The sequence below is a fragment of the Prionailurus viverrinus genome, chromosome A1 (genome assembly GCF_022837055.1).
Source record: "Prionailurus viverrinus isolate Anna chromosome A1, UM_Priviv_1.0, whole genome shotgun sequence".
Lineage (NCBI taxonomy): Eukaryota > Metazoa > Chordata > Mammalia > Carnivora > Felidae > Prionailurus > Prionailurus viverrinus.
The window spans coordinates 452,535-466,150 of record NC_062561.1 but is presented as its reverse complement, the minus strand read 5'-3'; the positions used below and the strand labels follow the sequence as shown (position 1 = coordinate 466,150).

The window sequence follows — 13,616 nt, the reverse complement described above, 5'->3', positions numbered from 1 at the left end:
ATAAAGGCTTTCCCAGACAAACAAAAACTGAAGGAGTTCATGACCGTTAAACCAGCCCTGCAGGAGATCCTAAGGGGGACTATATGAGTGGAAAGCAGCAAAGACTATGAAGGACCAGAGACATCACCACAAGCACGAAATCTAGGGATAACACAGTGGCACTAAGTTCATATCTTTCAATAATAACTCAGAATGTAAACGGACTAAATGCCTCAATCAAAAGACACAGGGTATCAGAATGGATTTAAAAAAAAAAAAAAAGGAAAAAAAGAAGATCCATCTACATGCTGCCTACAAGAGACTCATTTTAGACCTGAGGACACCTGCAGATTGAAAGTGAGGGCATGGAGAACCATCTATCATGCTCTGGATGGCAAAAGAAAGCCAAAGTAGCCATATTTATACCAGACAAACTAGATTTTAAAACAAAGACTGGGGGCGCCTGGGTGGCGCAGTCGGTTAAGTGTCCGACTTCAGCCAGGTCACGATCTCGCGGTCCGTGATGGCTGATGGCTCAGAGCCTGGAGCCTGTTTCTGATTCTGTGTCTCCCTCTCTCTCTGCCCCTCCCCCGTTCATGCTCTGTCTCTCTCTGTCCCAAAAATAAATAAAACGTTGAAAAAAAAAATTAAAAAAAAAATAAATAAAATAAAACAAAGACTGTAACAAGAAATGAAGAAGGGCATTACATCATAATTAAGGGGTCTATCTATCAAGAAAAGCTAACAAATGTAAATGCTTGTACCCCCAACGTGGAAGCATCCAAATATATATATCAATTAATCACAAACATAAATAAATGTATAGATAGTAATACTGTGATTGTAGGGGACTTCAATACTCCACTTACAACAATGGGTAGATTATTCAGACAGAAAATCAGTAAGGAAACTGTAAGGCTCTGAATGACACATTAGACCAAATGTACTTAACAGATGTATTCAGAACTTTCATCCAAAAGCAGCAGAATACACATTCTTCTTGAATGTACATGAAACATTATCTAAAACAGATCATATACTGGGTCACAAAACAGCCCCCAACCAATATAAAAGGATTGAGATCACACCATGCATATTTTCAGATCACAAATGCTAAAAAACTTGAAATCAACCGCAAGAAAAAATTTGGAAAGCCTCCAAATACATGGAGGTTAAAGAACACCCTACTAAAGAATGAATGGGTTCACCAATTAAAGAAGAAATGAAAAAAATATATGGAAACAAATGAAAATGAAAACATGACAGTCCAAACCCTTTGGGATGGAGCAAAGGCAGTCCTAAGAGGAAAATACATTGCAATCCAGGCCTATCTCAAGAGGCAAGAAAAGTCCCAAATACACAACCAGGCCTCACACCTAAAGGAACTAGAAAGACAGCAGCAAAGAAAGCTCAAAGACAGCAGAAAAAGAGAAATAGAGATTGAAGCAGAAATAAACAATATAAAATCCAAGAAAACAGTAGAATAGATCAATGAATCTAAGAGCTGGTTTTTTGAAAGAATAAACAAAATTGATAAATCCCTAGTCGGACATCTCAAAAAGAAAATAGAGAGGATCCAAATAGATAAAATCACAAATGAAAGGAGAGATCACACCCAATACCACAGAAATACAAAGAATTTTAGAGAATACTATGAAAAATTATATGCCAACAAATTAGACAAACTGGAAGAAATGGAAAAATTACTAAACACTAACAGATTACCAAAATGCAAATGGGAAGAAACAAAAAATTTGAACAGACCCATAACCAGCAGAGAAATTGAACTGGTTATCAAAAATCTCCCAACAAATAAGAGTCCAGGACCAGATGGCTTCCCAGAGGAATTCTACCAGGCATTAAAGAAGAGTTAATATCTACGCTTTTCAAGCTGTTCCGAAAATAGAAACAGAAGGAATGCTTCCAGACTCATTCTATGAAGCCAGCATTACCTTGATTCCCAAACCAGATAAAGACATCACTAAAAAGGAGAATTATAGTCTAAAATCCCTGACAAAGATGGATGCAAAATTTCTCAACAAGATACCAGCAAATCAAATTCAACCGTATATTAAAAGAATTATTCACCATGATCAAGTGGGATTCATTCCTGGGCTACAGGGCTGGTTCAATATTTGCAAATCAATCAACATGATACACCACATTAATAGAAGAAAGAGTAAGAATCATAGGATCCTGTCAACAAATGCAGAAAAAGCATTTGACAAAATACAGCATCTCTTTCTTAATAAAAACCCTCAAGAAAGTAGGGATAGAAGGAACATACCTTAATGTCATAAAAGCCATATACGAAAGGCCCACAGCTAATATCATCCTCGATGGGGAAAAACTGAGAGCTTTTCCCCTGAGATCAGGATCACGACAGGGATGTCCACGTGCATCAGTGTTTGTTTAACATGGTGTTGGTAGTCCTAGCCTCAGCAATCAGACAACCCAAAGAAATAAAAGGCCTCCAAAACTGGCAAAGAAATCACACTTTCATTCTCTCCAGATGACATGATACTCTACATGGAAAACCCGAAAGATTCCACCCCAAAATTGCTAGAACTGATACATGAATTCAGCAGAATTGCAGGATATAAAATATACAGAAATTGACTGCATTTCTATACACCAATAATGAAGCAACAGAAAGAGATTCAAGGAATTGATTCCATTTACAATTGCACCAAGAACCATAAAATACCTAGGAATAAACCTAACCAAAGATGCAAAAGATATGTATGCTGAAAACTATAGAAAGCTTATGAAGGAAAATGAAGGAGACACAAAGAAATGGAAAAACATTCCATGTAAATGGATTGGAAGAACAAATATTGTTAAAATGTCAATACTATCCAAATAAATCTATATATTCAATGCAGTCCCTATCAAAATAACATTAGCATTCTTCACAGAGCTAGAACAAACAATCCTAAAATTTGTATGGAACCACAAAGGACCCCGAGTAGCCAAAGTAATATTGAAACAGAAAACCAAAGCTGGAGGCATCACAATCCCAGGCTTTAGCCTGTATTACAAACTGTAATTATCAAGGAAATATGGTATTGGCATAAAAACAGACACATAGACCAGTGGAATATAATACAGAACCCAGACATGGACCCACTAATATATGGTCAACTAATTTTCAACAAAGCAGGAAAATATATCCAATGGAAAAAAGACAGTCTCTTTAACAAATGGTGCTGAGAGAACTAGACAGTAAGATGCAGAAAAATGAAACTAGACTACTTTCTTACACCATACACAAAAATAAACTCAAAATGGACAAAAGACCTAAATGTGAGACAGGAAACCATCAAAATCCTAGAGGAGAAAACAGGCAGCAACCTCTTTGACCTCGGCTACACCAACTTCTTACTTGACATGTCTCTGGAGGCAAGGGAAACAAAAGCAAAAATGAAGTATTGGGACCTCATCAAGATAAAAAGCTTCTGCACAGCAAAGGAAAAAATCAGCAAAACTAAAAGACAACCCATGGAATGGGAGAAGATATCTGCAAATGACACATCAGATACAGGATTAGTATCAAAAACCTATAAAGAACTTACCAAACTTAACACCTGAAACACCATCCAGTGAAGAAATGGGCAGAAGACATGAATAGACATTTTTCCGAAGAAGACATCCAGATTGCAGAAAGACACATGAAAAGATGCTCAACATTGCTCATCATCAGGGAAATACAAATCAAAACCACATTTAAATACCCCCTCACGCCAGAGTGGCTAAAATTAACAACTCCAGAAACAACAGATGTTGGTGAGGATGTGGAGAAAGGGGAACCATCTTGCACTGCTGGTGGGAATGCAAACTGGAAAACAGTGTGGAGGTTCCTCAAAAAACAAAAAATAGAATTACCCCACGATGAAGAAATTGCACCACTAGGAATTTATCCAGAGGATACAGGAGTGCTGATTCAAAACGGCACAAGCACCCCAGTGTTTATAGCAGCGCTATCAACAATAACCAAATTAAGGAAAGAGCCCAATGCCCATCAACTGATGAAGGGATAAAGAAGATATGGTATATATACACAATGGAGTACTATTCGGAGATGAATTTTTGCTATTTCCAACTACATGGATGGAACTGGAGGGTATTATGCTAAGTGAAGTAAACCAGTCATAGAAAGATGGATATCATATGTTTTCATTCATAAGTGGAATTTGAGAAACTTAACAGATGACCATAGGGGAAGGGAAGGAAAAATAAGATACAAGCAGGGAGGGACACAAACCATAAGAGACTGTTAAATACAGAGAACTAAGGGTTGATGGGGGCACAGGTTGGGTGGGTGGGAAAAATGGGTGATGGGCATTAAGGAGGGCACTTGTTGGGATGAGCACTGGGTGTTGTGTGTAAGTGATGAATCACAAGAATCTACTCCTGAAGCCAAGACTACACCGTATGTTAGCTAACTTGACAATAAAAAAAAAAAGACACGTTTCGAATGAAATCATTCCTTAAGGGTTTCCTGTATTTCTCTTATTTCCCACATAATTTATGACCACATTAAATATGCTTTAAAAAGTTAAACTTATACAAAAATATAGTTACCATCTGAGTAGGGTCTCAGCGAATTAATAATAAGTTTCTTTAACTCTCATAAAGTTGCAAAGTAAAACTTTATTATTTTTTCACATTGATCCATTCCATAGTCAACCATAAGAGTAAACTTACTTAGAGGACTGAAACATGGAAAAATCTAGCAAGTGTCAAAATATCACGGTATTTCATCTAACACAACATTTATTACATGTTTACTGTGTTTGGCACCAGGGATGTAGAAGGCAATAAAATGTGGTCCATGCCCTTATAGGGGCTTACAGACTAACAGAAGACATATATAAATAAATAAGTGCAATAAAAAATAACTCAGGTGCTGGTTTCCAGCTGGGTGGGATATGTTTTTAAAAAATCTCTGCATTACCAATTGAGAAAAAAAATCTCTACGTTACTAACACACACACACACACACACACACACACACACACACACACACACACAGTCTTATGGAAAAAAGGAAAAATAAAAGAATCTCCAAGTTATCACTTTTCATTTTATCAATCACCTCTCAAACCATCTCTTTCCAAAGTCCTCCACTGTATCATACTCGTGATACTTAAGAATCAATACAGAAATAGGTTACTTAACCACATCTTACTCTCAGCCAGTACCACAATAACTTTTGCTAGAATGATACTCTCAGCTTTATCTTGCATTCTTTTTCCCTGCCACTTTAAATAAGGACAAATTAATGTTGCTTCCGTAGGAGTTTGTCCATTCCCTTAACAGCTAAGACAAATTATAAAAGAGCACTCTACATGGGAGATACGCCTTCCAGTTATGGAATGAGTAAGTCACTGGAATAAAGGAACAGCACAGGGAATATAATCAATGATACTGTAATAGTGCTGTATGCTGACAGATGGTAGCTACACTTGTGGTGAGCATAGCATAACATATAAAGAAGTTGAATCACTGTTGTGAAAATGATGTAATATTGTATGTCAACTGTACTCAAAAAAATGTAAAACAGATACAGAACACTCTATAAACAATGGGGTAGAAACACTGATGTAAGAATGACATTTTACCAATGATGCTAAAATTATCCTTTCAGAAATACATGTAATTTAAACACTAAAATAAGGGCACATAGAACATACTTTTTAGCCTTCAGTTTTTCTATAAAAGAATCTTCTTTAATACATCCATCTGTTGGGTAGTATCCTTGTCTCATATTTATAGTTGTAGCAACCTTAGGACAAGAATAAAAACAAAGTCATTCAACAAATTCTGTTTATCTGGAATTCAAACAACTAGTGTGCCATTCATAGATAAAGTTGATAATCTTAAAGATTCTCTTTAAATCAAAGAAAAAACTGTTCATGTATGATGCTTTTACCCTATTTTAATATTTGAAGAAATCTAATTTTGGCAACTATTAATTAAACAGAACATTAATTAAATTGCTTAATTCTACCACAACTCTAAAGGAAATAGCTGTAATGATACTTTTAAAATCTACTCTAAAATATTCACAATGACATCTCAAGTTATGTTCAAACTCCACAATTATATTTAAGAATAAATTTAGTAAGAAAAAAGTTCTAAGAAAAGAAAATGAATTTATTGGGGATCATAAAACAAGAACAGAATAAATGAATAATGTCCAGTTCCTGGAGACAAAGATTTAATATCCTTAAATACATCTAATATAAAATTAATACAATTCTACAGTCCATATGGAAAATATATTATGTGAGAATTACAAAAATTTCAACATATCATTCAGTAGAGATTTATTTATCCCACCAGATAATAAAGCTAATGTAATTAAAATGCTAAGGTACTGGCACAATAAATGAGTAGAATAGAGCCTTGAAACAGATCCATATATATATGGAAACTTAATACAGAATACAAGGGGCATTTTAATTAAAAAGAGGAAGGAGGGGTGCCTGAGTGGCTTAGTCGGGTGAGCATCCAACTTCGGCTCAGGTCATGATCTCCGTCTGTGAGTTCAAGCCCACATCAGGCTCTGTGCTGACAGTTTGGAACCTAGAGCTTGCTTCAGATTCTGTGTCTCCCTCTCTCTGACCCTCCCCCATTCATGCTCTGTCTCTGTCTCAAAAATAAACATTAAAAACTAAAAAATAAATAAAAAGAGGAAGGATTATTCAACAAGTAGTGTGAGAAAGTCAGCTAATCATTTTGAAGAATGATGTTATACACCCACCTAACATCACATATTATAAAATATTTAAATATGTATCATAAAATGAAATGAGCATACAAAATACATATATAACTCTGAAATGGAAAGGTCTAATTAAAACCCAGAAACCATTAAAGAGGAGGAAAACAAGTAAAAGAAACATTTCTGAAAGGCTAAATGTAAGAAAAAGTGAAAGACTGGTAGAAAATAGTTAAGATATACAGAATAAGATATTAATATCCCTATCACATGAACTCTTCTTACAAGTTAGGGAAAAAAACAATTCAAAAGGGAAATATCCAAAGTATATTTCAGGATCTATTAAAGATTCTCCCAAAAGGGAAGCTTGAAGTCAACATATGAGGGTGCTCTATTTCACTAGTAGTCAGGGAATTAAAGTTTAAAGTAAGAAAATAACTACTTTTCGCCCATCAAAATGCCAAACATTAAAGTAAATATGACAAATTCAAACATTAATTTGTTTTGGAGTTAGAAATTAACAGAACTGGCTCAGAATTTTTTGGGGAGGGGTGGTTTTGAAGAATTATATACAGATATAGTGAAAAACTGGGGTGCCTGGGTGACTCAGTTGGTTAAGCATCTGACTTCAGCTCAGGTCATGATCTCGCAGTTCATGGGTTCAAGCCCTGCATGGGGCTCTTCACTGACAGTTCAGAGCCTGGAGCCTGCTTCAGATTCTCTCTCTGCCCCCTCCCCCTGCTCGCACTCTGTCTCTCTCTCTCAAAAACAAATAAATATTAAAAAAATTTTAAAGGTATAGTGAAAATTTTTCAAAACCACTTAAGTGTTTATAATAAAGGTATTAGTAAATAATTACGGAACTTATGTACAATGGTTTGTTACATAGCCATTAAAAGTAATTGCAGGATATCGGCCAATGTTCAAAAGCCAGCTAAGGTCTATACATTAGCTATACTCATTGTTTGCTATTAAAATTTTTTTTAATGTTTTATTTATTTTTGAGAGAGAGAAAGAGTGACTGAGCAAGCAAGTGAGGGGCAGAGAGAGAGGGAGACACAGAATCCTAAGCAGGCTCCAGGCTCTGGGCTGTCAGCACAGAGCCCTACACAAGGCTTGAACTCAGGAGCATGTGAGATCAGACCTCAGCCTAAGTCAGACACTTAAAACGACTGAGCCACCCAGGCGGCCCCAACTGTTTGCTATTAAAGGGGAACTCAATTTTTTTTTAATGTTTTGTTTATTTTTGAGACAGAGAGAGACAGAGCATGAGCAGGGGAGGGGCAGAGAGAGAGGGAGACACAGAATCTGAAGCAATTCCAGGCTCTGAGGTGTCAGCACAAAGCCTGACGCGGGGCTCGAACTCACAAACCATGAGATCATGACCTGAGCCAAAGCCGGATGCTCAACTGACTGAGCAACCCAGGCACCCCCAAAGGGGAAGTCAATTTTGAGTTAAAAATTCATCTTTCCTTCTACATAGTACTACCGACTGATTTAACTTAAATTTGCACACATGCACTTTTTAAAAAAAGTAATTGTAGGAGACTCTAATGAAAGTTAATGTTGCTACGAGAAATAAAGCTGATTACTACATGTTATAGTCACCCATTTAAATATACTTTTTTGGTGGGGGAGAGGATGTCTGTCAAGGTTTTTTGTTTGTTTGTTTGATGTTTATTTATTTTTGAGAGACAGAATCTGAAGCAGGTTCCAGGCTCTGAGCTGTCAGCACAGAGCCCAACACAGGGCTTGAACTCATGAACTGTGAGATCATGACCTGAGCCAAAGTCTCACACTTAACTGACTGAGCCACCCAGGTGCCCCTAAGGTTTTAAGTATAACAGACCAAAGGTAGTCTTGTATTATAAGATAATTAGGAGGCAAATGTTACTTTTTTTAATGCTTTTTGAGAGAGTAAGAGAGCACATTCATGTGCAGGGGGCAGGGCGGGGGGAGGGAGGGAGAGAGGGGGAGAGAAAGAGAAAGAGAGAGAAAGAGAGAGACAGAGACAGAGAGAGAGAGAGAGAGAGAGAGAGAGAGAAAGAGAGACAAAGAGAGAGAAAGAGAGAGACAGAGAGAGACAGAGAGAGAGAGAGAGAGAGAGAGAGAGAGAGAGAAATATCCCAAGCAGGCTCTTTGCTATCAGCTTGGGGCTCCATCTCATGAACTGTGAAATCATGACCTAAGCCAAAATCAAGAATTGGACACTGAACCGAGCCACCCAGGCATCCTGAAAAAGTGTTACTATTAACACAACACATTGGACTGAAAGTTATTTTTTGAGAATATCCCACCCCCAAACTGGCAGCTAAAACCTTAATTTCTATATGCCTATTCACTTATCCCCCTTTGGTTTAGCATTTCACAGTTAAGAGATTAATGTTACTATCAACAGATTTGAGAGGACACCTCTTCCGGAAATTTTAAGAAAATATTAAATACAACTGACCTAAAAGATTTCAGTTAAAATTGTATACAGATTCTTGTAATATATAAAACAGGTTCTCTCCCCGACCCTCACAGCTTGTCATTTTTAAAAAAATTATGTAATTAGAGGGGCGCCTGTGTGGCTCAGTGGGTTAAGTGTCCGACTTCGGCTCAGGTCATGATCTCCCGGTTCGTGAGTTCAAGCCCCGCATCGGGCTCTGGGCTGACAGCTCAGAACCTGGAGCCTGTTTCAGATTCTGTGTCTCCCTCTCTGTCTCTGACCCTCCCCCGTTCATGCTGTCTCTCTCTGTCTCAAAAATAAATAAACGTTAAAAAAAATAAAATAAAACAAAAATTACGTAATTATCACTGTTTTTTGTTTTTAGTTTCAAGTTTTTAGATTCCAGTTAGTTAAAACAGTGTTAATATTGGCCTCAGGTGTAGAATTTAGTGATTTATCACTTACATATAATACTCAGTACCCATCACCCATTTAAACCGTCCCCCTACCCACCTCCCCTCCAGCAACCCTCAGTTTGCTATTTGTGGTGAGTTTTTTGCTTGTTTTTGCTACCTGTAAATGAAACAATGCAGTCAAATTTAGCCAGTATTTCTTTTATGGTTTCTGCTTTCAGTGATAGGTTTTAACAAGGCTTCCCCATCCAAGATTATGCAATTATCTGTACTTTCTTTTAGTTTAAATGTTTAATTTGCATGTTTACATTTCTAATCCACATGGGACTGGTAATAGATAGTAATTATCTATTGATTAGAAAACTTATCCTTCCCTTCTCACATGGTATATTTTTGGACTCCGGTCCAATAGATCAATACAATGTCAGTATTTCTGGAATGATACCTAAGTATGATCTTATGAACAAAATCTGCCATCTTGCTGTGCAAAATGTAGAATGCTTATGAAGTAACCATTAATATCAATCAAAAGCAAAGAACCAATGTTATCAAAAACCATACAACTATGAAAGATAAAGACTGGTAGATAGGGGTGCCTGGGTGGCTCAGTCAGTTGAGTGTCCAACTCTTGATTTTGGCTCAGGTCATGATCCCAGGGTCATGGGACTGAGCCCCATATTGGGGCTGAGTGTGGAGTTTGCTTAAGATTCTCTCTCCCTCTGCCCCTCTCCCCCACTCCTTCTCTCTCTCTTAAAAAAAAAAAAACATACCGGTAGATAAATTCATGTTTACCCAAACTCAGAAATAAGAACATAAGTATATCTATTAATCCGGAATAGAATCATTTTAGGCTTAAATACCTAGGCCTTCAACATTAAAGATAAATCATAAATATAAACTTAATGTGAACATAAGTATTTAAATCTTACTTTTTAGAAAAGAGCATGTAATATAAAAATAATAAACTACATTACTCAAATAGTCTATAAATTCAGTCTTTTTACTAATTTAAACTAGTTCATTCTCCTATTCAAAATAAATATTAGATATAAGCAAAAATCTACATTTTAAAAACTAATAAAAGAGTGGTAACAGGGCACCTGGATGGCTCAGTCAGTTAAGCGTCCGACTTTGGCTCAGGTCATGATCTCACAGTTTGTGAGTTTGAGCCCTGTGTCCAGCTCTGTGCTGACAGCTTGGAGCCTGGAGCCTGCTTTGGATTCTGTGTCTCCCTCTCTTTCTACCCTCCTCTGCTCATTTTTTCTCTCTCTCAAAAATTAAAAAAGAGTGGTAACAATTTCAGGAAGGTTACTTGAAGGGACTCCCTTAAATAAGGATCAGCTTTAGCGCATGTGAAGAATCTGATTATAGTTCCTTGTCAATTCCCTGGGCTAAAAGCACAAGAGGAGAAAGGGGAAGGATGAAACAGATCTCCTGAAGTAAGAGTCAGAACTAGTTAAAATGATACAAAATAGATTTATCATAACCATAAAATCAAAACTAGCATTTGTAAATGTACCATAAACATTCATGTAAATGTTATTCAAAATAATACAAGTATAATGATTTAAGACACTAAGCATGAAGTCATTTGCCAAAAAAGGGAAAGGTTACTGTTCTAATAAATGTCTCTGTTTTTTTGAGTATTATAACAGGATGGATATAAGCAGAGACAGTTCCAGTTGCCTGTTTATTCCCTTTCCCACCACAAGACTGAATCTGTCAGGGATCTTCCATTACAACCACAGGAACTACGCTCCCCTTTAACTATGTAGTGAAGCCACATCTGAGGAACCCAATGTCAAAAAAAGGACAGGAGAAAAGAATTTCCCACAATAAAGGCCATAATTTGTAAAGTATGTAATTCCAAAATAGACATCTTTTAACATGTAAATGTTTCCATTATAATTCAAACCTTCACAAATTTACATGTATGTATGTTTTTTTTTTTTTTTTTTTTTACCATGTTTAACCTACAAACCAATTAATCCACACCTAAATGATCATGGGTTGATTATAACACTTATTTCAATGGTCTTGAAGCTTGTAGAGAACTTTTACATAACTCAAATTTGACTTACAATCCTATAAGAAAAGTAGGTATTATTTCCATCTCATGAATGAGGAAACTCAGGCTTTGTGTGACAGAACTATGACTGCATTCCAGATCTTCAGCTTCTATCTTGTTTGTCTCACTGACAGAAAACAATGGCTACAAATCCTCATCATCTGATATCTCAAGTGGGACATTAAGAATTTAGAGATTAAAGGGTGCCTGGGTGGCTCAGTTGATTAAGTGTCTGACTTTGGCTCAGGTCATGATTTCAAGATTCATGAGTTCAAGCCCTGCATCATGACCACTCTGGCCTTGTAGAACCTGCTTGAGATTCTCTCTCTCCCTCTCTCTCTCTGCACCCCACTCCCATGCTTTCCTTCTCAAAATAAGTAAACCTAAAAAAAAGAAAAAGAATTTACAGATTAAAAGACAATTTTCCAGGGACATACTATATAAATTGAACTACATTTGTATTTGTAGCAAATGCAAAGGATGTTCATTAAATTTTACTTTATTATGGGTCTATAGATTTTAATCCTAGTGCAACTGTACTTTTTTAGTGCCTGTGAAGTTAACTTCAGGCTACTGTGTTGTTTCTCTTTTTAAACTATGGCATCTCTACAAATATAAATTCGATAACACGCTAAGTTTCAGGGTCAGGGAGAGTTCAAAATTTCCTTGCATGCTATTGGCGTGGTAAAGAAAGGTAGAGACTTGAAAGGAATATATGTCACTAAAAATAAGTAAAAAGACCATATATAAAAATAAATTCAAGATGGATGAAAGACCTAAATGTGAGACAGGAAACCATCAAAATCCTAGAGGACAACATAGGCAGTAACCTCTTTGACCTTGGCCACAGCAACTTCTTACCAGATACGTCGCCAGAGGTGAGGGAAACAAAAGCAAAAATAAACTATTGGGACTTCATCAAAATAAAAAGCTTTTGCACAGTGAAGGAAACAATCTACAAAACTAAAAGGCAGCCTACAGAATAGGAGAAGATATTTGCAAATGACATATCTGATAAAAGGTTAGTATCCAAAATCGGTAAAGAACTTACCAAACTCAACATCCAAAAAACATACAATCCAGCTAAGAAATGGGCAGAAGACATGAATAGACACTTCCAAAAAAGACGTCCAGATGGCTAACAGACACATGAAGAGAGCTCAACATCACTCATCATCAGGGAAATATAGATCAAAACCACAATGAGATACCACCACACACCTGTCAGAATGGGTAAAATTAACAACACAAGAAACAACAGGTGTTGGCAAGGATGCAGAGAAAGGGGAACACTCTTGGACTGTTGGTGTGACTGCAAACGGGTACAGTCACTCTGGAGAACAGTATAGAGGTTCCTCAAAAAGTTAAAAAGAGAACTACCCTAAGATCCAAAAATTGTACTACTAGGTATTTACCCAAAGGACACAAAAATACAGATTTGAAGGGGGACACGCACCCCTATGTTTACAGCATCATGATTAACATTAGCCAAGCTATGGAGAGAGCCCAAATGTCCGTTAACTGATGAATGGATAAAGATGAATGGTGTGTGTGCATGTGTGTTAAAAGACATTCTTATGGAATATCACTCAGTCATCAAAAAGAATGAAATCTTGCCATATGCAATGACACAGACTGAGCTACATGCATGATGCTAAGTGAAATAAGTTAATCAGAGAAGATAAATACCACATGATTTCACTCATATGTGGAACTTAAGAAACAGAACAGGTGAACATATGGGATGGGGGAAAAGAGAGAGAGAAACAAACCATGAGAGACTCTTAGAGAACTGATGGTTGATGGAGGGAGGTGGGTGGGGGAAGGGCCAGATGAGGGATGGGTATTAGGGAGGGCACTTGTTATGATGAGCACTGGGTGTTGTATGTAATTGATGAATCACTGGATTCTACTCCTGAAACCAATATTAACTGTATGTTAACTAAAAGTTAAATAAAAATTTGAAAAAATAAACAAAAATGATCATTGGAAACAGTA

At 36.7% G+C, this 13,616-nt stretch overlaps 1 protein-coding gene across 3 annotated transcripts in view; it reads right to left on the bottom strand.

The window, feature by feature from the left end:
- RNF17 (ring finger protein 17) overlaps positions 1-13,616 on the bottom strand; it is a 128,769-nt gene that overhangs the window by 99,169 nt on the left and 15,984 nt on the right. For all 3 annotated transcript variants that reach the window (XM_047873453.1, XM_047873439.1, XM_047873446.1), the window contains exon 3: positions 5,676-5,767. In XM_047873453.1, the coding sequence (XP_047729409.1) occupies positions 5,676-5,767 (92 nt within the window). The remainder of the gene's footprint in view (positions 1-5,675; positions 5,768-13,616) is intronic.